The sequence below is a fragment of the Citrus sinensis genome, chromosome 4 (assembly GCF_022201045.2).
Source record: "Citrus sinensis cultivar Valencia sweet orange chromosome 4, DVS_A1.0, whole genome shotgun sequence".
Lineage (NCBI taxonomy): Eukaryota > Viridiplantae > Streptophyta > Magnoliopsida > Sapindales > Rutaceae > Citrus > Citrus sinensis.
Genome location: NC_068559.1, coordinates 27,914,215 through 27,935,051, shown reverse-complemented (window position 1 = coordinate 27,935,051; position 20,837 = coordinate 27,914,215). Strand labels below are relative to the sequence as shown.

Here is a 20,837-nt window from a genome sequence, read left to right as displayed (position 1 = left end):
GTAAATTTCCAAGGCTTGCATATGACAAAAAGCCACGTGGTTCAATGGGCTGGTTTGGTTAATTGGGCCTGATCGGGTAATTTTGTCTTTTTATTTTTTAATTTTTTAATAACTTTTAACATTGTGCAAAAAAAATAGTTAAATAGGAAAGGAATCGGGGGAGAAAAAAATATAAGTTAATAAATAAAGAGAGAGGAGGTTGCAATAATAATAATAATAATAATAATAAATGGTTGATGGTGGAGGATTTTTCTTATCCATACTTTATTTGAGAAGGTCAGAAGATATTTTATCACACACGTTAATCTTATCTTCTTATGTAATATTGCAGAGGGGAAAAATAAATGCTCTTAGGTGGATGCTGATCCCGTCACAATTTCAATTTTCAAAATGCACAACATGCTTGTGATTTTCATATTATCATCTTCGCCGGTCCTAAAATTTTTTTTTTTGAAAATCGAAAGTAATTAAAAGGGTGGGGTCGTGTGACCTTCGAATTAGTGGGACCCAATCAATTAAAGGGGCAGTGGACCTGGATCACGGAATCTGGTTCTGAAATATTTAGGGACTAATGACATATCGGCGTTGTGTTAGGTGTAGAAAATTTAAGGCGCAGCACAAGTGCCCCATTTTCTTAAATTGTCGAGCGTTGTTGTACTTGGGTTGATTTTTCAACCCTCGCCCAACACCTTAGCTGTAACCTTTTGAGGACCTGCATGTCTTCCCCATCATAGCCTCAATTATTACACGACCTACTGTTCTTTTGACCATTGTGGTAAAGATATTTGTGCCATTTTCATACCATTCTGTTAACTTAATCTATAGGGTTATGTTATGCTAGAACGGCGAAGTAGAGTTTCAATTGTTATTTGATTATAAATATTAATAAAATTTTTATTGTAATATATCAATATTTTTTTTTAAAAAAAAATCTATAGAGTTATGTGCTCAGTGCTCACAAGGGATTTAATTGAATGGTTGGATCCATATTTTCATTCGATTAGCTATCTTCAACTTTGAACCTTCATCGAAACTTTTTTTTTTAACGAAAAATAAATTTCATCTAAATTATAACGTAAACTTGACTCATTATGGATTGATCAGATATCCAAACTATTTTATATAATAAAATTAGTTGTTAGTAGGTCAGAATGAATATTTAGCCCGCCAACTTGAGCTCCCTTTATTTTCTTCTCAATGGAATAGATTCTCAAAACTCCAAAAACTCTTAACTAGTTATTGATATATTTTTAAAAAAATAGAGTTTCGCAGATTTTTTATTGTTAAATAATACCATTTCTCCTTTATTTACTAGAATAATATCGCCTCAAATGTTGTTGCATATCCTTTGCCAAAAAATTGCAAAGACAACTCTCATAATGATAAATACAATACAAAGAGATAAATATGTAAATCACAAGCATCTTGTGCCCGATTAGACAATAAAATACAAAGAGATAATATGAAAATAATTGTAAAGAAACAGCAAAACACCCTGTACAAGCAACATGGCCGGTGATAATAATAACTGAGCTGAACAATAAGACGCTACGCTCCAATTGGCTAATCTAATTTCATCATTTCTCTCTGTAATTTTTTATTTTACTTTTAATGTCAATTGCGCATGCTTCCTTGACAATGACACAAATGCCAGAATCTTCGTTCTAATCTAATAAAAATTTTGTTGACTCCTAATACCAACTTCTGCGGCCTACAGCATTTAGCCCCTGTCATTTTGCCCTCAAAAGGAATTGCCATGACCCCCGAGTCTCCCCTAGAGTAAGAGCTATCGCTCGTGCCAAAGATTGTAAATTTTAAAAATGTCTTATCAAACTCGAAAGGGGATTTGAAATTTGAAACCACATGAGATGCAATAATATTTTCGAAGACACTTTTTGGTCTTGGATTCTAATTGAAAGTGATTTGGGGGAATGAGGAATAGTCCCCAGTTAAAACAACATACAAGGATAGAAATATCACATCTAGCACTGTTGGTTAGGGATTAGTCTCCGACTCCATTATATTTAGTTGTTGCCCATCAAACATTAACCTCTCTCTTCCCATAAGTTGCAATGAATCTTATTGTCCTAAGATTTGATTTAGTGACATGATTTGATATCCAACCGCAGGTAAAAAACTTATTGGACTTTTGTATCCCTCGACCACGTTCAATGGCTTAATATAGTAGTGTCGTGCTTACGTAAAATTCCATTAGTGGCAAATGATTTAATTTTGTTTAAAAGTAAAGCTTGTTTTCAAATTTAAGTACGCTGATATCTCGTCATTAAAACAGTGCATTCTCCTAATGCATTGCTACCTGCAGTGACGACTACTTTTGATCTCAAGCTGCTTCCTTTTGTCAAATCTTTTCTTTCAATCCACTCATTCCAATTAATTCGTGTCATTCCCTCCCACTCATTGATGTAATTGCTGCCCATAAAACACCAGTTAAATATTTTACTATACGCATTCAATGGCTTTGCTCTTGCCATTTCACAGAGAAATTAACAGAAAATCACATAAACAAATTACAGTAAGCAAGGACAGTTGTTGCAATGAACACAAATTAATGCATGCTTATGAATTTTTTTGAATCAAAAAGATTGATGGAATTAAAGAAGCTAACTTAGGGAATTTCTTCTTCTTTTCTTTTTTTTTTTTTTCAAAGAGATGAAGAAGCGTGGCGAGTCGCCGTGTAACAGTCTACTCTTGAGCACGTGGAAGCAGAGGGATAATGATGATTAAAGGCAATCCTTAATACTAATCCAGATTCTTTGCTTGTATGTGTGTGGCCCCAGACCAACATTCTTTTGTTTTTGTTTTGGTAATGACATCTGTTTTGATTCTGTAAGCAACATGTTAAGATTACTGAAAGATCAAGTAAACTTGTTGAGGTGTTTGTCAATTTATCAATCATGCAAGGCAATTAGACAAGTTTACTCCTTGAACAGGAAAATTAGGTTCGAATTTTGTATACAGGTTTCAGAATTGATCGTAATGGTGACAGTTACAACAGTTCCAGCCCATGCTAAGCACATGTTTGCCCCACATTTTGTGAAGAAAAATGTAAGCTTAGCCATCTTTATTAACATGTATATATGTTCGCATTCCTTTAATCACTGCTAATTTATTGCCATCCGAGTAAGAAAACTTGGCAACTTTCAATTTATATCAGCAGACAAAAAGCAAAAACTCTTGTGTTTTCATGTATACAGCAAGATAATTGTGCGGCAAATTTTCATTGCAGTACTGAATAAGGCCAGGACCTCTCAGCCGTCCTGGTACTTTGCCTAATATTCTTGAGCCACGTATCCCGTTTAGGACATATGTGTCAGGTCACTGTTCTGTTCGTACTCAAAATGGTTGAAAAGTATTTGCTGCCAAGAACCAACTAATTAAAGAGAAATATAGGGAAAGAGAATGAAGAACCCCGATGAGGAAATTGCTGAACACATAGCCTAAACCTAATCCTAAGTTATAGCCATGTTCCAGATTTCACATTACACTAATTGTTGCAATTTGAGGTGGCGTGCATTTTGTTTTATACGCACTTTTGTCAATTAACCTAGATATTTATCATTTTTTTTTTAATTTTCTTTTTCGTTTCTAAAGCACTTTATCATCATCGTTATCGTGTTCTTTAATTATCAAATCACAATTCATTAAACTACTAGCTATCTCTAATCACACCCATTAGAGGATAGAAATAAAAACCTCTTGACTTAACGCACCCTAATCGACATCCCAATGCTCAGCTAGCTAGTTATCTTATAAGAAGACATGGACTTAACTAACAACATCAACACCAACAAAAATCCAGATACAGAAACAGAGTCCCCACCAAAAATAATCCTCCCCAAGAACAAAAAGTCTCAATCTTTTTACACCAGCAGCTCATTTGTACCACCACTACAAATGGTGGTTTCTTACAAAGAATGTCTGAAAAATCATGCTGCTAGCCTTGGTGGACATGCCTTGGATGGGTGTGGTGAATTCATGCCTAGCCCCACAGCAACCTCTAATGATCCCGCATCCCTCAACTGCGCCGCCTGTGGCTGTCACCGCAACTTCCACCGCCGTGACCCTTATGAACCCAACGCCGCCGCCACTCACCGTTTGCCTCCAGCAGCAACAGCAAGTCACAGCACAGACCCCAGCACGGTTCCAAGCCCAGACACAAACACAAACTCACCTCAACATCACCAGCCAGTTACCTCACCAACTCCTTGCTCTTACTACTCATCTGCGCCCCACATGCTGCTGGCTCTCAGCACTGGCTTCTCTGCACCGCCTGATGATGGTGATGATAATCATCCTCGTCATCATCATTATCCCCAGCACCAGCCTCCCTTCAATCAAGTGCTTGCTGCAAATTCATCAGATAATGGAAAGAAGAGATCAAGAACAAAGTTTACACAAGAGCAGAAAGAAAAAATGTTATCTTTTGCCGAAAGGCTAGGCTGGAAGATGAACAGAGCTGAAGAGAAATTGACCCAAGATTTCTGCAGTGAAGTTGGTGTTAGCAGACGCGTGTTCAAAGTCTGGATGCATAACAACAAGAACGCTTCCGGGAGAAAAGATCAGAGGAGTATCAATAACAAGAACATTAATGACATTGTCAATGGTTGCAGCAGGGTTAGTTTTGACGTCAATGGCAACTGCAAAAACCACAATGACGGAAATGGAAACGGTAGTGTTGCTGTGGCTCCTAAATGTGAAGAGTAAATTAAATTAATGAACAAGTTGCTAGCTTTGACTGGAAATGGAAGATGTTTTACCTTTTTTCCTTTCTTGATTTTGATGTGGGTGAAGAAGAGAATAGATGATATCGCAATTATCATTGTCAATTTTAACTTAATTATATGCTAATTAGTCTTAATTATATCCTTCATCTTCTACATTAGATTTAGGGTTTTGTCTCGCTTTCTTCTTGCAAGTGTTTATCCCATGTGTGTTTTTAATTCTCTTAATGGTGGCCGCTCTTAATGAAAGATTCTCCATACTCTTTTGTCCCAATTTTCAGTAGCTTATCAATATCTTGGGGTTGATTTGTTATGATAGGGCATGTGAATTCTGACTATTCATTTATAAAGCATTTCTACTTTTGCAGATGTGTGTAAGTATGGCTCCCGTACCGTTTGAGTTTCTTGTATTTAATATTTTATTATATTTTAGGTCTTAGGCATAAAGATTTGTTTTGGGTTTAAAGATTTGGGATTAATGATTAACAACATGTCTGCATTTTTGTATGTTATCTTTTTTTTTTTATTTTTTATATCTGAGCTTTTATGGCAAGCAAGTTTTTGCTTAGGGGATGTGCTTTTGAATACTGCCACCTTTCCTTATTTGGTCGGTTTATCAAAGCGGCAAGTTTTGTTTTTCTTCAGCTTCTAAAATTAATAATAATAAGCTAAACAGAGCCACGCATGTGGATTAATAAATTCAATAATGATCTCCCCATCAAACTACTTTTCGGCCTAATTGATTTGCCACGTGTTCACATTATTGCCTTCCGTCTCTTATGATGTGGCCGCTTTTCTGAGAAAGAGAACCCAAAACTTACGACACATTCTTGGTTAACACTTATCAACTGTGGCGGTGGCAAACGTACCGTCGTTTCATGTTTAACGTGAAGATAATAAAATCCAAGGTTCCAAACTTCCAAACCTCAAATTCTGTCTTTTGATTTCAGATGAAATTTACACTAATGCCGATACTTGGTCTGTCTTACGGAAGAATACATTCTTTTTTCTTTTTTTTCTTCCTTCGGGAATCGAATATTACAATTTACAATAACATGAAAAGCAAAAAGGAACACATTGGCTTTCAAATAAAACTTACACACACACACACACACACACACAGTGTTTATCATGTTGTTTGTTACAGTGCTCTCTACTCTTCCTTAGAAATTTCTAATTTTTTGTTATGTCCTTGAGATTATTTTTTTGACACTCTAAAATTCACAATTGCGTACACAAATAATACCTCATAACTTGGGGAGCCATGAACAAAAAATTGGAAAAATAGTGTAAAAGAAATAGAAAGAATTTGAGATTTTTCAATAGAGAAACGATTATACTAAACAAAATCATTCTTTGCTTTCAATACCTTTCAAACCAGGTCCACTACGGGGTGGGCCAAGTTAAAAGGTTTTGGATTGCTGCTTTCCAGTTTCGTAATATGGGCTTCCTCCGGCGAAGAACCTGCGGCGCAGGCAAGTTTCGACTGCCTTGCTTGGATAGTTAACCAATGAATGCTGTACTGAGGCCGGTACAAACCGTCATAATCAGACTAATATTCTAAACAAAGAAAAAGAGCCTTGTGATAAGTATCATAATTTGTAACCTCATGTATTCAAATTTGACAACCCGATGTGATCATCTGCTGAATCTTCTGTTGCATTACAAATGGGATCGCCTGCAGCCAGTTCTACTGGATCACTACAGAACCGACAAGTAACACTAGGGGGAGTCAAGTGCAAGCAATGATCAATTCTTTTTTCCAGCCAAGCCAGTCTTCTCTCAAAACTCAAGACTGCCATATGCATACTCCGAATGTCAACCTGGGCAATGGTGGCACAAGCACGAAGCAATATGTAATAATCTGCATGAGCAGCATATGTCAAGGCACCTTCATCGCTCTTTCTCACATACTGAAGATAATCAAGCCTCTTGATTTGCACCCTAGGTGAAATGTAACAGAATCTATTATTCTCCATGTCTAATTTCAACCGTTTAACGGCACTATCTATTATTGTCTCTGCTGAAGCTTCATCAATGGCTTCTGAATTTGGATATTCCTCTGAACTTTTAGAAGAATTATCACCATTCAAACTCTGCTGGGGATAATCATCTCCACTAAAGCTTTCATAATCAGCAGACGCAGACAGCCTAGTAGTAAACTCTTTCTCTCTTATTTTTTCACTTTCCTTGTAGTGACTGCCAAGAGATAAATCATCCCTTGATCTCTTTCGCTTAGAAGCAATACCACATCTCTTTCCAGAGTCTTCTGCCGCTTCTGATTCCTGAAATCATTGAAAAGTTTCCAAATTGACACAAACATTAGACGGTGCCTTTTTTTCCCCTCCTTTTTTCACAGCTCAAGAACTTCTTAAATGAGCAGAAATCATTCATGTCTTGCACCCAACACATGAGCACGCACATGAGCACACAGAAGTCGTAACACGCAAAACATGTCAGGCACAGGATAACAAGTGACGAAAACTTAAAGTAGCATTCAATTGAAATATGAATGTAAAATCCAACCTACATTCAAATGGGAGAAAACAGGTAAATTTATGACATGCGGACAAAAGCACTGAAGTAATAATAACATTAGATGCATTTCCATGTCAACAAAATTAGGATAGTAGTCCCAATGATACGGGCTATATCTTCATTGAGCCTGATCATTATTTTATAATCTAAAAGTTAAAGAATTTCACTCCAAGATCATACTAAAGCAGCAGCAAATATGCCTTTTATACTTCTGTACTTAAAAACTGAGTAACAATAATTTCGTAGCCATCTATTCAATTCAAAACTGTATATCACATTCTTGTTGGATCACTTTTTCTAAAATTCGGCAGAAAAAAATAGCAGAAAAAAATTCAGACAGGATTATATTCCAGAATGCATCCACTGAACAAGAAAAACTCAAGAAAAGATATAAAAAAAATCCTATTTCTAATTTTTCAAAATCTAGAAAATGTGGTATAAATTAATTTTTTAACAAACTTAAGACCAGAAAGTAATTTTTATGTTATCAATCCAGACTGCAGTTAAATGAACCTGTGTTTGAAAATATTCCAAGATGAACTTAATCCATCACCATACATTTGCCAAGTAAAAGATGCAAACTAGCTTGAAGCTATAATTTACCTTTTCATTCTGATAGAATTTCCAAAATTTTTCTATCATGATTGCTTCTTCAGGGTCATCGTGTGGTGGTTCTAGTCCAGCAAAGACCACATCCTTACAATACTTTAGATATGTTGGTAAGTCCTTGGAATGCTCTGCACATGCAGGGTAAGAAGAGTTAACAATTCTATAACTGCTTATTCTTACAGATAATGAGCTGACATCAACAGCACGGAAATCTCAGAACTATGACCAAAGTGTTACCATAAGTGACACTGTCATGGATATCATTGTATCTTGCTTCAAGGTCATAAAGAAGAGCTTCAGCGTCCAGTTCAGATTCCTTGAAATGTGATGAATTCTTGCTAGATTTTGCATTAGAATCACCAATAACACTGGATGGAGAACAGGAAATCTCCTCAACCTCATCTCTCATTTTGGAATTACACTCAGGGTCGAACTTTCCTCCAATATTGGATGTTGATGAGAAAAATTTGCGACTGGACAAACTTTTTTCCCATGCCCCAAAACCATTTATGTTATAGAGAATTCTAATGGATACAATCAGTATTGACATTACACAGACACGAGTAGGAAACCTACACTCATTTGTTGATAACCATAAATCTGGCGGCATTGACCACTCTTGTATTTTCAAGGCACGTGGAAGAACCTTCCCAACAGGAAGACATAATTGCTTCAGATAACGGGAGGCTAGAGCATAGAAGTTTACTGGAGGTAAATGTAACCCAATGGACTCAGCTATGGAGGCTGCAAATGATTCCAATTTTTGTGAAGGAACAGATTTAGATGGCCTAAACATAAAACTCGGACTCAGTGAGCAAGCAACTGAAGTCTGCCCAAACCGTTTTTCAATTTCCACAAACGCAGCAAAATATGGAATTTTCCCTTCAATCGACCATTTTACAATGTCAGTTGGCAAAATTGCTTCCCTCACAACATGACAAGCTAAAAATGATATTGCTAAAGAGGAGGATAATGGTATCTTCTGTCTCAACAACTTATACCATATCATTACTGCTCTCTGACCATGTAAAGTGTGAGGCTCATCTCTGTACTTAGCACGTGGCTGAAAATCTTTTGATTCTGCTGTATTCAATCATGAAATATATGCAATGATTAAGAACATTACCATAAATTAACAAAAAACAGATTGTATATCACTCTTGATCATTTGGCATCGAGAGGAGAGGAAGAAAGTAAATATGTTATATGTCAATTTAATTATTATGTCTTTACATGACCAAATTGAATAGATTCATCTATGTTTGTAATCTCTAAGGAACAATATTAACTAACATACGAAGTATTGTCTACATTAAAGAGGCACTTTTTATCTATTTCAGTCAAACACAAAAGAATAATTAGCCACCAATTGCACTCTCAAACTCAAAGATACCATTCTTGAAAATCATACCAAAATTTTAGACACAAGTAAGCTGCAAAAAACAATATAAGGGCAGGTTTGAATTAATCCAAAAGTTTTTGTGGAATGGAATCAGAGATAGTTGATAGATAAAATTATTAGTTGTTAGCTGTTAAATTATTATTTTTTTAAAAAAATTAAATATATAGTTAAGCTTTAGTACAGTGGTTAAAAACATAATAAGGTAAAATATGTATGGTACCTAGTTCTTGACTCTCAGATTGGACAATGGCCTCATCAGCCCAGCCTTGGCTAAGAAGGCCAGTTGATGCAAGAAATCTAAACCAAATTGATGCAGCGACTCCGCAGATCAAAGGACAAACATTAAACTTGTCAACTAAAGCCTCACACTGTAACTGAATCATCAACTGCATCCCCATCACGTACTTCATCCTCACCTCAAAATGGTAATCCTCGTAATCCGCCTTAACCGGACCCGACGACCCGAAATCTTGCGGCTCCGTGGGCCCCACCATGTCCGTGTAACTAACCTCCTCCCTCTTAATTCTATGAATAATCGAATCCAGATCGTTGTAATTTGCTGTGGTGGTGGTGGTGGTGGTGGTGGTGTTTGGTTCGTCGAGTAGCGGGGACCAGAACGACGATTGTTGAGAGAGAGGGACGAAATGGTTGGCAGGACGGGAATTGGCGACTTGGCGGGCGTGGCTGGCTTGGTAGAGGGCGGTGCCGGTGCCGGCACCGGTGGCCATGAAGTCCTCATCGGCGACGCCAGTTTCGACGATTTCATCGTCCAGGGCATTGCAATGCGTACAGTAATAAAAGCCGTCGTACGCGCACTCGAATCCAACGTTGTCGCACTTCTTGCACTTCAATCTTCGAATATCGCCCTCGCCGTCCGCCATCGATCGGTTAATTGATTTGTCATATTAGAGCTTGTTTTGTTTGGTTCATTCTGTTCGCGGGGATTTAGGGCTTAGGTTTTAACGGTCGGCTTTTTGGCGGCGAGGCTGTTCGGTTGCTTGGCTACTGCCTGAAAAACAAAAGGAGTATTTTTAGCGCTCGTTTGGTGTTTTTCTAAGTTGCGTTTTTTAATTTGGTTTATAAAATATGAATGATCAGTTCTTAGTGAAAATAAAGAAGAATTTGTCGGTAAATTAATATCTGAAAATAAAAAATAAAATATGTTTGGCAGTTTATTTTAAAAATTATAACAATAAAACTGTATTTAGTATAATTTTTATGAAAATTGTTTTTCAATAAGTCGATATAACCTTTTTTTTTACTTTTCTTTTGATTACTTTAGGTATTTAAAAAAAAAACCAAACACATAAAATAACGTAATAATAAATATTTATATAAAATTAATTGTTTTATTTTAATAATACACTTTGAAAACAAAAAATCAATCCATAAACTGATATAGCACTAGTACTCTAGTAGCAGTATAACTCTTTGAATTCTTACAGAGCCAAAAACAAAATTTGGGGAATGCATATAAGCAATGCATGCCTTCTTCGCGTTTATATGTAATGAGCAAACAAGTGCAGATTTATAGGTAGTAAATAAATAAAGTAAAGAAGTTAAAAAAATAATATTTTTTTTTAAATATTGTTATTGAAAGTAGGGATGGCAATGGATTGGATCTGACCCAAGATCCATGTGATCCAAATCCAATTGGATCATATTTGGGTCAGTTTAAAATGAATTTGGATCGGATTTAGATATTGATGTGCAGATCTAAGACGGAGATGGAGCATGTCTGGATCTATCTTAATATCTAAATCCATATCCATATCCACCTATCTTTTAATTTAATTTTATTTTAAAAGTTTCTTAACAATTGTGCAATTATACTGATAATAAACTTTATTCATAGCATATTAGTGGTATTTACCATGCATTTAAACTCTTAAAACTTAAAAGTTAATTTTGTAAATTAAGAGGTCAGCCAGCCCTAAAGTATGTGCATGCAATATTCAAATTACAATCCAAGTAATACCACCTAGCAATTTATTTTATTATATTGGCCAAATAATTTTTAAGGAATATAGTTATTCATATATTTAGTCAAATATGGTCATAATAAAAATAATAAATGATTGAATATAAATCATATTTAATTTATATGTCATTATCTAATGTTATAGGAATGAGGGTGGGTGTGTCGTGGATAATTATAATGATGAAGGAGACAATAGAATATTAGATTGATCTTACTCCTGCAATTACTTTTAAATGATATTTTATTATCTTATTTGTTGTTTTGGTATAAAAGTATAAGCTACAATATTTATTATATTTTTGAGAAAAAATTATATAATTTATTTGTTATCAATACATTTTAGCCTTCAATTTTCATTCTAAAAAATTATTACTTTTTAATTGATGAGTTTTAGAATTCATGATAAGTTTAGAGCAGATTTGAATTTTAATTTTTTTTCGAATTTGGAGCATATATAGATATTTATTTCTTTTTTGAATCTGGATATGGAGCGAAAAATATGAATTCATGACGGATCTGGAGCATATACGGATCTTGATTTTTATTATGGATCTGGATCTGGAGCAGAGTAGATCCAACCCATATCTGCCCCATTGCCATCACTAATTGAAAGACCTATAGTAAAAAAATTTAAAAGTTCAGTATAACTCAGATCATTAGAAAAATTCATTTATTATTAAGAAATAATGAAGAATAGAGATAATCCATTATCAATAGAATCCCATTAATTATAAGTAGGAAACACCCTTGCCAAATGCATCTTCTATTATTTATTTTCATGAAATTAAAAATATCAAGGAACTCTTAACTCCTTATCGTACTAGACTCGTTATCACTTATCACATTTAGCATATTATTTATGAGATATTATTGAAATTTTTGTCATAATCTAAACTCAAGTTTAATTCTAAAAGAATGTTTATTAAATTATTTTTTGGTACAAATAAATCCAAACTCTTAAAGTAAGTCCGAAAATTGTTGTTGTTGTGGGCTTTATTCCCCTCTTACATAATTGGGTTGGGATATAGACATCTCCCATTCTCCCTCAGAAAATACATATTAATGGAATAAATATATCCTTAACTTTTAATTAGGATATCACATGGTTCAATAGCTCATTGAGCAGAATATTGTTAGCCATATATATATAATTTGGTTCAATAATTCATTGCACCGTACTATATAATTTTGTTTAACTTGAGACCTTTTGTTTAATAATGTTATGTATTTCGAATACATGTAACCAAAATTCATCATTCAGAATTTTCACACGCTTAACAAGTTTCTATAAATATGTTAGTCTCCAACCTTACAAGTGTGTCAATGGAAAAGTGTGTGTATTGGTAGGCTTTGCTCAGTGCTTTTTTCCTTTGCTTCTACAAAGTCATTGGAGAAATCTTTTCTTCAACCTTGCCCCGTAATTGAAGCTTTGGTTTTTTCTCATTGACTCAGTAGCCTGCAATTGAAACTTTGATTTTTTTTCTCATTTGACTCGGTCACCTGATCAAAAACTAACACTACCCTCTCTTCGATGATTAAAGCCCTAAAATTGTACGTGGGAAACATCAAACATGGTGCCAAAAACGAAGCCAACTTTGTATGTTAGCTTAAGAAGCACTGCACTTTCAAAGTGAAGAACAAAATGGTCCCTTTAATCCAATGGCTTGGCTACAAAGAAGTACTCCTTAATGGCTGTCTTCGTAGGGTTTTGGAAATCACGATAATTTTGTTTTTGCTTAAGCTCACTCCAATTGGTAGCCGCATCATGTATTCATGTTCATGTCTGTAGGAATAACTCTGCATAGAACTGCCAAAAGCGTCACGGCCAATGGTTCATTGCGTTTTCTCTTTGTTTATTGGTTTATAATTGTTTGAGGTATGATTGCAAGACTGAAATGACTGGCAAAGCATCAATCCAAACCGTCCAATTCCCAATGAATGAAGTCGGCTGATGTGTGATTATTTGATAATTGACTTCAGACAAAAACGGGTCCGTCAGCGGCATTCGTGGCTAACGCAATGATAACCCATTTCTTTTTTAATTAATTTTGTACTTTTTTTTTTTTTGATGAGAATTAATTTTGTACTTTAAAGCAGCGTAGGTACTATGCCGAGTCGCCGTATGGGAAGGAAGTACGTATTGTTCACGCTTTGAACTTAATTAATAATTGTTAAGAAACTAAGATTTTTTTTTTCTTTTTTTCTTTTAATACCTTCGCTTTCATATCAATTACCTCTTCGTTCATCCGATATATTAAGCATATCTATTCGCTTGTTTTCATGTGCTTAATTAAACAATTTTAAAGTTTTTCATTTTTTTTTATTGTTTACCTAACCAGTAACCACCTGAATTAAAATCCTAAAAAAAAAAGAGTTAAAAATTTAATTAGACTTCTCCCACTCACTTATCTCTCTTCTCTCTCTCTCTCTCGCTTGAATAAAAATAAGCATCCCCTAATATTTTTCCCCTTTTTTATATTATATAATAGATTTTTGCTTTGACAAAAAAAAAAAAGCATGCTTTATAAAACTGTAAGATAGAAAAGAAAAAGCAAAAGAATTAAAGAAAAAAGTGAACGATTTCTCTCTTTTTTTAAAAAAAAAACACTTCTACATTTCAATTCACCAAACATCACAATTGAAGTTGATTAAAATTATAGATTCATTCATTTTATAGAACATAATTTAAAAGTTAATCAAGCATAGCTCAAAAATCTATATAAATTATTGGTTAGGAGGAGTCTCATAAAAGGCTGTACTCATTTTCTTAAATTCATACATTTATATAACATAATCCAAAATTTACGGGGCATAGTTTACAAATCTATCTCAAATACTAGTAAAAAAACCAGAAATCCATCAACTATGAGAAAAAAGAGTCCTTTTACCTTCCCCCCACCCAAAAAAAAGAAGAAAAAAAACCCACAGATAAGTCTATGATTTCTCCAGTTTAGGAAAGCCGTTTACCCAATTAGCCCTACTCAAATCAAGATCAATTTTTTTCCTGTTCCTCGACTCTTCCATGGAAAGGAAAAAGGAAAAATCCGTATATCATGTTTGGTTCTCGGTACTAACACGTCCAGTATCGGGATTAGAATAAGCCCACACAAGAACCAAACAAGTAACCAATCCAAACGCCACCGACCGACTGACCCATTCCAAATGTCCGATGAGGAAGCTTTCGTGCGAACAAAAATCCAAGCACAGTCTCAGCTTGGCTTTAACTAGATTTTGACTTTTGATTACGCACACATTGACACGTGTCACCTCCACAAACAGAATATTCCAAAACTTTGCGATAAAAACTGAAACGGACAATAACTGATAAATTCTTCCGCGCACGAATCATGCTTCTAAATATTTTTCTCCACAATTTCTCCCATTAATCGCGCAATTTGGACATACAGATGCTGCGTTTCGTCACCAAAGATTTCGCTTTCTACACAAGTGGAGAGAGTCCACTATCTCCCTTGTGTTTTGGCAGAAAAATTCTAATTCTAAATTCTCATCTTCGAAGTCACATTCGTCTTCATTAACTTTGCTTACAAATGAATAAATTCTCACATAAATAGGTTTGATTGAGTTGATGGGTACCAACAAATTTCTGTATGAAAATATGTTTCGTTTTGCGGATTCTTTCAGGGTTTTTGTTTCCCAGTGCTGGGTTCTTGTTCTTGGAATTGGCTCATATATTTTCAGGTATATATGATCAGTTCAATTTAGTTCCTTCTTTGTTATTGAATTTGCTTCTTTTTTTTGTTTATTTTGGGTGGATTTGGACTGATTTTTTTTCTTTTTTGGCAGTTTTAAGGAAGGAATCCATAATTTCAATGATCAATTTGGTACAAATTGTTACAAAAAGGGCGAAACTATCGAAGAATTTGGCCAAAAGGGGAATGGTTATGAGGTTGATGATGGAGAGCGGGTAAATCAAATTGGAGGAGAAACAGAGAACTCTGTTATGGCTTCAAGCACTAGCAAGTATGAGTTATCGTCTGGGAAAGTTATCAGCTGGTTCATTGAAGAACAAAAAAGTATGATTTTTTCTGTGCGAGAATTATATGTGAGTTCAAATGATTCCACCAATTGTGATAATAAAATACCAGCAACCGAAGGCGAAGAGGTTATTGATCAAAGGAAAGCGGAGGATTCTGTTGACAAGGTTCTGAAGAAACAAGAGGATTCTGTTGACAATGATTTTAATAAAAGGGTGGGAAAATCATTTCTTGATACGGGCGCGGTTTTTGGTCATGAGAAAATAGGGGATTTTCTTGACCAGTCTCTGAAGAAAGAAGAGAAGGAAACATCATTTTTCGATACAGACAAGGTGTTTGAGCAAGAGAAAGCAGAGGATTCTGTTTTTGTTGACAAGGTTGTAGAGAAACAGGAAGAGGTAATGTTTGCTGTAGCTGAGAATGAAATGACAGTTTTCACAGAGTTTAGATTTCTACCAAAGTATGATTTATCAAATGAAGTCCCCCATCTGGTGGGAGATTGCTTATCACGAGTTGATTCAGAATCTGACACGATTGGTTCAAGTGATGTTTTCTCAAGATGCAGTGATGATGATATTGGGTTGGATTCCTATGAGTTTTTGGCTGAAAGAAATTTTAGTGATGGATTGGGAACTGAAAGTCTTGAAGCGTTAAGTGAAGAGGAGGTTGAAAGTACTGAAACCATCTGGGATCAGGAAACATATGTTATGAGAGAAGTAACGTTTGATTCTGACGACGATTATATAGAATTGAAACCCGAGTCTTATAGTAGTTCCAGTGTCCAAGAGAAACACGAGGATGAAGATTTGTTTCGCGAAGAGGCAGAACTAGCAGATGCTGATGGATTGTCTGAAGAATCCCAGTTGGAAAATTCAGCTGTTTTGGAGGAGGGAATTTTGTCTAGTGAGGACCTGAACGAAGCTGAGGACCGTCATGATGATGAGGAAGATTTAGTTTACGAAGCAGCACATCTAGGTCATACTTCTGAATATTTTGAAGAATCCAGCTTCGAGGAGAAAGAATTCATCTCAGTCTCAGATTCTGACGATGAAGATGAAGATGAGTTTGCATCAGAGGATGATGATCTTATAGAAAAGTTGAAGATGGAACTGAAATATGCTAGAACCGGGGGGCTTCCAACCATTATGGAAGAGTCTGAGTCTCCACCAAAGACCGTCGAGGAACTAAAGCCATTGAGGATTGATCAGAAATTCGAGCATAAGGATCATATGAAAGAAATTCACAAGTTTTACCGGAGCTACTTGGATAAAATGCGAAAATTGGATATCTTGAACTCCCAGACCATGCATGCAATTGGTAAGTTTAACTCCTTTTTTAGTTTTCAAGTTATGTTATGCACACAAGTCCAAAAATCTCAACGTATTTTGCTGCGTCCTTGAACCATTAAATGAATCTATTGACTTGAGTATCAACCTAGTCAAAGAACTTTTACAAAAGGTCTAATGTTTTCTCTAATTAGACTCCATAAGCTAGTAATAAATTAATTTCCTTACGTTCAGATGTGGTTAACTTTTTATATACTGTTAAGTTTCTTTTTTCTATAGTGTGACAAATAATAAAATAAAATTCCTGGTTTTCCATGTGATCATACTGGTGGATTTTTTTATCTCCTGAGATATCTCTATGAAGAATTATATTTCATTAGGGGTCGGTGTCTCCGTCGTCTTTATTCCCATCCGTAAATTGCTGAGAAGGAATCTACAAAGTTGAGCATCTGTTTTCCAGGTCTTCGAGTTCACGTACATGCATAGTGCCACATTTAATAGCAAGTCCATATCAGTGGACCCCCGGTCTTAAATATTATTCCACCTACTTTTCTTCATAATCGTTTGGTCTGGTGGCACATTAATAATGGAATTCGTCCTGTCAACATTAAAATTTATATAAGTTATGAGAGATACTTTTTAATTCGCGTTCATGATGTTACCTGTTCTTGCGCTTTGTGGTCGTTTGTAGGTTTATTTCAGCTGAAAGAGACTGGACAATCGATTAAAACTCAAAAATCTTCAGTTCCTGCAATCAAGTCTCTTCTCGCACAGAACTTATGGCCATGCAAGTCTAGGAGCCGTGGAGCTAACACAGCATTTAAGTTCATTGACAATTTGCATAAGGATTTTGAGTTGGTGTATGTTGGACAGCTTTGCCTTTCCTGGGAAATTCTCCATTGGCAATATAAGAAAGCCCTTGAGCTGCAGGAATTTGATTCTCAAGAACTTCGTCAGTACAATCAAGTTGCAGGTGAATTCCAAATTTTTCAAGTGCTCTTGCAAAGATTCATAGAGAATGAACCATTTCAAGGGTGCACCCGGGTCCTAAACCATGTCAATAGCCGGTGTGCTCATTGTAATTTTCTCCAAGTTCCTGTCATCAAAGGTAAGTGCATTTCCCAACGATTGTGTTTAATCTGCTGCATGATTTTAAGCCATTAGCGTGTCACATAACATCAAACAATTGCATTGCAGATGATAGCTTTAACAATAAAAAAGGAAGAAAAGGAGACGAGGAAGATGGAATTACAATTCCAACGTTAACAGAAATCATTGAAGAATCCTTGCGAGTGTACTGGGAATTTCTCTGCTCCGATAAGGATGAAAATAATATGATCTTAAAGGGTCCTGGGCTCCAAGACTCCGTAGATTCCGAACTTCTGTCAGAGATTCGAACAGATTTTCAAAAGGTTAGCTTCAAACGATATTTTGGCACTGTTTTGGTTCATATTCCTTTTAACATCTAGATAACCATTTTCTTAATTCTTCTTCTTAAATGCAGAAGGAAAAGAGGCTTAAAGAAATATTGAGAAGTGGTAGCTGCATAGTGAAGAAGTTGCAGAAGCACCACGGAAATAGATTCAATCGTGGTTTGTTCTTTGCCCAGATAGAATTGAAGCTGATTTCGAGGGTGCTTTCCATGACAAAATTAACAACCGATCAATTAGTTTGGTGCCACGAGAAGCTGGCCAAAATTAATTTTTGCAACAGGAAGTTAGTCGTAGAACCATCATTTTTGCTCTTCCCTTTTGACACGGCAAGAGCTTAGAGCTCTTTGTCCGTAGATACAACTTTACAGAACACACAGAAAAATAAATACAATGCAACACAATACAAATTTAGAATCAGTTTAGGTTACGCCCGTCAGTTTTCTGTTGTATAAATTTGGAGGCACCAGCTCATTAATAAATTCACTGGAACTGTTTTATTCTCTCTCTCTCTCTCTCTCGTCTTCTGCTGAATTTTCCCCTTCTTGTACACAAGAAACTCAATATCACGGTACAAAATTATTATTCATACTGTCATAATAATGCATGCCCGTGACGCGAACTGCCCCTTTTTTTTTTTCTCTAAATCAGAATGATTAACACAAGTCATACGATAACAATATACATAGCGTTACGGTTTCATATTTAAATGAGCCTTTGACTCCCCTATTAACAAGAATCACATGTGAAACAAACTATACAAAATTTAAATGATAAAATCATTATTTTGATTATTCTTGTGATAATTTTGCACAATAAAGCCTTTCAAATACGAGTATGATCCCAAAAAAAAAAAAAAAAAAAAAAAAAAAAAACAAAATCCAAACAAAGTCTTGCAGGCTGGAAAAATCAAGCCACTAATCGAAAGCCACCTGGGCCAAAAAATTGAGCCCAAAAAGGCCGACGTGGACAAAATTGAAGATGTAACACCAGCCGTCGGATCTAGGGCATCTAAAACTGGAAACCGTCTTTATATCCGCAATCGTGAGCGAGTGCAAAACCTCCTCTGTTTCGGCTCCGTGTCTTTCAAAACCCTAAGAGTGAGAGAGAAAAATGGTTCAACGGCTTACGTACCGGAAGCGGCACAGCTATGCCACCAAATCAAACCAGCACCGCGTCGTCAAAACCCCTGGTAATAAATTTGACACATTTTTTAATCGATGTTTATGTTTAAAAAAAATATTGTTATTGTGAATGAAATTTTAAGTTAAACTAATTTTCTGTGTGGGTGTGTAGGAGGGAAGTTGGTGTACCAGAGCACGAAGAAAAGAGCTAGTGGACCTAAGTGTCCTGTGACTGGCAAGAGAATTCAAGGGGTAATTGTGCCCTTTTTTTCTTTTTAAATCTGTCTAGAGAAGTCTTAGGATTTGTTTTCAGTGTTGAAGAATATGCCTTGTAAGAAATTGTTACGAAAGTATTTGATTTTAATAATTTAAAACAATAAATCAATTGGCTACATTAAGAAATAGGCTGACAATAACTGCTAATTAGATTAGGTTGGAAAATGTGCGATCTCTTGTTATTATTTTTTTTCCCCTCTTGCGATTACGTTTTGGTGGTCGATTTCCGTTGGAAATGTTTGTATCTGGTTTGTGTACCTATTTGGGAGAAGCTGTTTGGTAGTTGATTAGTTGACATTGTTGTTGAAATTCTTAACACTTGTTTGGCAAACGGATCTGTCTTTCATATGCCCCAAACCACTGGGAATTGATTAATTATTATGCTGTAGCTAGTCTAATGTACATTTTGTTAGGTAGGGGTTTCTCAAACTGATATTCAACATTTTGTTTAAAGTTGCTAATTTTATGTTGGGCATTGTGGAGGTACTAGAGAACTGTTCTACATTGTATTAGTGATGCAATTTGCTACTTTTTAATCGCTATCTTTATTAAGGAATGTAAACCGTAGGTTGTCTTGAATGTGCATTCAGTTAACTTTCAGACCTATAGAGATATTAATTCAGTGATTGACTTGGGCTATTTTGTAAATCAAAGAGACAAAGACTGCTTATATGGACAAATGCAAATATAATGCCTATCTCTGTTGGCGGTGGTGGACCGACTATAATTCCGTGGAATACATAAAAGCCACCAACATTATCTTCATAGAGTTTCTGTTGCATTTCTTTGATGATTTTGTTCATGAAAACTGGGTGTCAAATTGATATTTACTTGTATTGGTTATCCTAAATTTATTGTGGATTCATTATGAGTGTGTTTTAGGACATTAACACCTTGCCCACAGAAGTATGATAGACTGTTTCTATGCGCGCAGATTCCTCATTTGAGACCTGCTGAATATAAGAGGTCCAGATTGCCCAGAAACAGGAGGACTGTGAACCGTGCTTATGGTGGAGTATTGTCTGGAGCTGCTGTCAGGGAAAGGTTTGTCATTATTGAAAGCCCAAATCTCAACCTTTTCTTCTTTAAATTTTGCATTTGGTAATGTTGATCTGGATATCATTACTTTTTTAACAGAATCATCCGTGCCTTTTTGGTGGAAGAGCAGAAGATTGTGAAGAAGGTCTTGAAGATTCAGAAGGCAAAAGAGAAGCAAGCTGCTAAGAGTTAAGACTGAAATATTTAATGAGTTTCGAACTACCTTTTAGAATATCTGTTGTTTTGGATGATGATATTGACTCATGGAGAAGTAATCTAGGTTTTTCTTTATTTGAAATTGTAATCCCGCACTTGCTCATATGAACTAAATTCTTAAAGCACTCAGTTGATAACCATTGTGGTGCTGTTTTGTGTACTTTTATCAATTTAATGCCATTAGAGTTCCTTTTTAAATA

General features: G+C 35.5%; 4 protein-coding genes across 5 annotated transcripts; 3 read left to right on the top strand and 1 right to left on the bottom strand.

The window, feature by feature from the left end:
- The first annotated feature begins 3,654 nt into the window (after positions 1-3,654).
- Positions 3,655-5,016, top strand: LOC102616993 (zinc-finger homeodomain protein 11-like). Its single transcript, XM_006483092.3, has one exon. The coding sequence runs from the start codon at positions 3,781-3,783 to the stop codon at positions 4,723-4,725; it is 945 nt and encodes a 314-aa protein (XP_006483155.1). The 5' UTR covers positions 3,655-3,780; the 3' UTR covers positions 4,726-5,016.
- Positions 5,017-6,032: 1,016 nt separating this feature from the next.
- On the bottom strand, positions 6,033-10,375 carry LOC102617299 (TATA box-binding protein-associated factor RNA polymerase I subunit B). 2 transcript variants are annotated; one of them, XM_006483093.4, is made up of 4 exons: positions 9,512-10,375; positions 8,127-8,972; positions 7,884-8,017; positions 6,033-7,027 (listed from the first exon to the last, which is right to left on the bottom strand). In XM_006483093.4, exons 1-4 carry the CDS (start codon positions 10,170-10,172, stop codon positions 6,350-6,352), a joined length of 2,319 nt encoding a protein of 772 aa, XP_006483156.1. In that variant the 5' UTR covers positions 10,173-10,375; the 3' UTR covers positions 6,033-6,349. The 2 variants fall into 2 exon arrangements, with proteins under 2 accessions (XP_006483156.1, XP_006483157.1); XM_006483094.4 differs by having other exon boundaries at positions 8,127-8,969.
- A 4,209-nt stretch (positions 10,376-14,584) lies between these two features.
- LOC102617786 (uncharacterized) lies at positions 14,585-18,488 on the top strand. Its single transcript, XM_006483095.4, has 5 exons — positions 14,585-14,971; positions 15,077-16,584; positions 17,245-17,661; positions 17,751-17,965; positions 18,058-18,488. The coding sequence occupies exons 1-5, from the start codon at positions 14,859-14,861 to the stop codon at positions 18,322-18,324; spliced, it is 2,520 nt and encodes an 839-aa protein (XP_006483158.1). The 5' UTR covers positions 14,585-14,858; the 3' UTR covers positions 18,325-18,488.
- Positions 18,489-19,007: 519 nt separating this feature from the next.
- LOC102618065 (60S ribosomal protein L34) lies at positions 19,008-20,837 on the top strand. The gene is made up of 4 exons (XM_006483096.3): positions 19,008-19,175; positions 19,280-19,359; positions 20,318-20,427; positions 20,521-20,837. The coding sequence occupies exons 1-4, from the start codon at positions 19,097-19,099 to the stop codon at positions 20,612-20,614; spliced, it is 363 nt and encodes a 120-aa protein (XP_006483159.1). The 5' UTR covers positions 19,008-19,096; the 3' UTR covers positions 20,615-20,837.

Excerpts from the sequence above, each read along its gene's own strand:
- LOC102617299 (XM_006483093.4), bottom strand. The coding sequence starts at position 10,172 with ATGGCGGACGGCGAGGGCGATATTCGAAGATTGAAGTGCAAGAAGTGC. Across the intron at positions 8,973-9,511 it reads ATCTGAGAGTCAAGAACTAG|CAGAATCAAAAGATTTTCAG; the intron begins GTACCATACATA and ends GATTGAATACAG. Across the intron at positions 8,018-8,126 it reads CCATGACAGTGTCACTTATG|AGCATTCCAAGGACTTACCA; the intron begins GTAACACTTTGG and ends CTGCATGTGCAG.
- LOC102618065 (XM_006483096.3), top strand. The coding sequence starts at position 19,097 with ATGGTTCAACGGCTTACGTACCGGAAGCGGCACAGCTATGCCACCAAA. Across the intron at positions 19,176-19,279 it reads CCGCGTCGTCAAAACCCCTG|GAGGGAAGTTGGTGTACCAG; the intron begins GTAATAAATTTG and ends GTGGGTGTGTAG. Across the intron at positions 20,428-20,520 it reads GGAGCTGCTGTCAGGGAAAG|AATCATCCGTGCCTTTTTGG; the intron begins GTTTGTCATTAT and ends CTTTTTTAACAG.
- LOC102617786 (XM_006483095.4), top strand. The coding sequence starts at position 14,859 with ATGGGTACCAACAAATTTCTGTATGAAAATATGTTTCGTTTTGCGGAT. Across the intron at positions 14,972-15,076 it reads ATTGGCTCATATATTTTCAG|TTTTAAGGAAGGAATCCATA; the intron begins GTATATATGATC and ends CTTTTTTGGCAG. Across the intron at positions 17,966-18,057 it reads TTCGAACAGATTTTCAAAAG|AAGGAAAAGAGGCTTAAAGA; the intron begins GTTAGCTTCAAA and ends TCTTAAATGCAG.
- LOC102616993 (XM_006483092.3), top strand. The coding sequence starts at position 3,781 with ATGGACTTAACTAACAACATCAACACCAACAAAAATCCAGATACAGAA.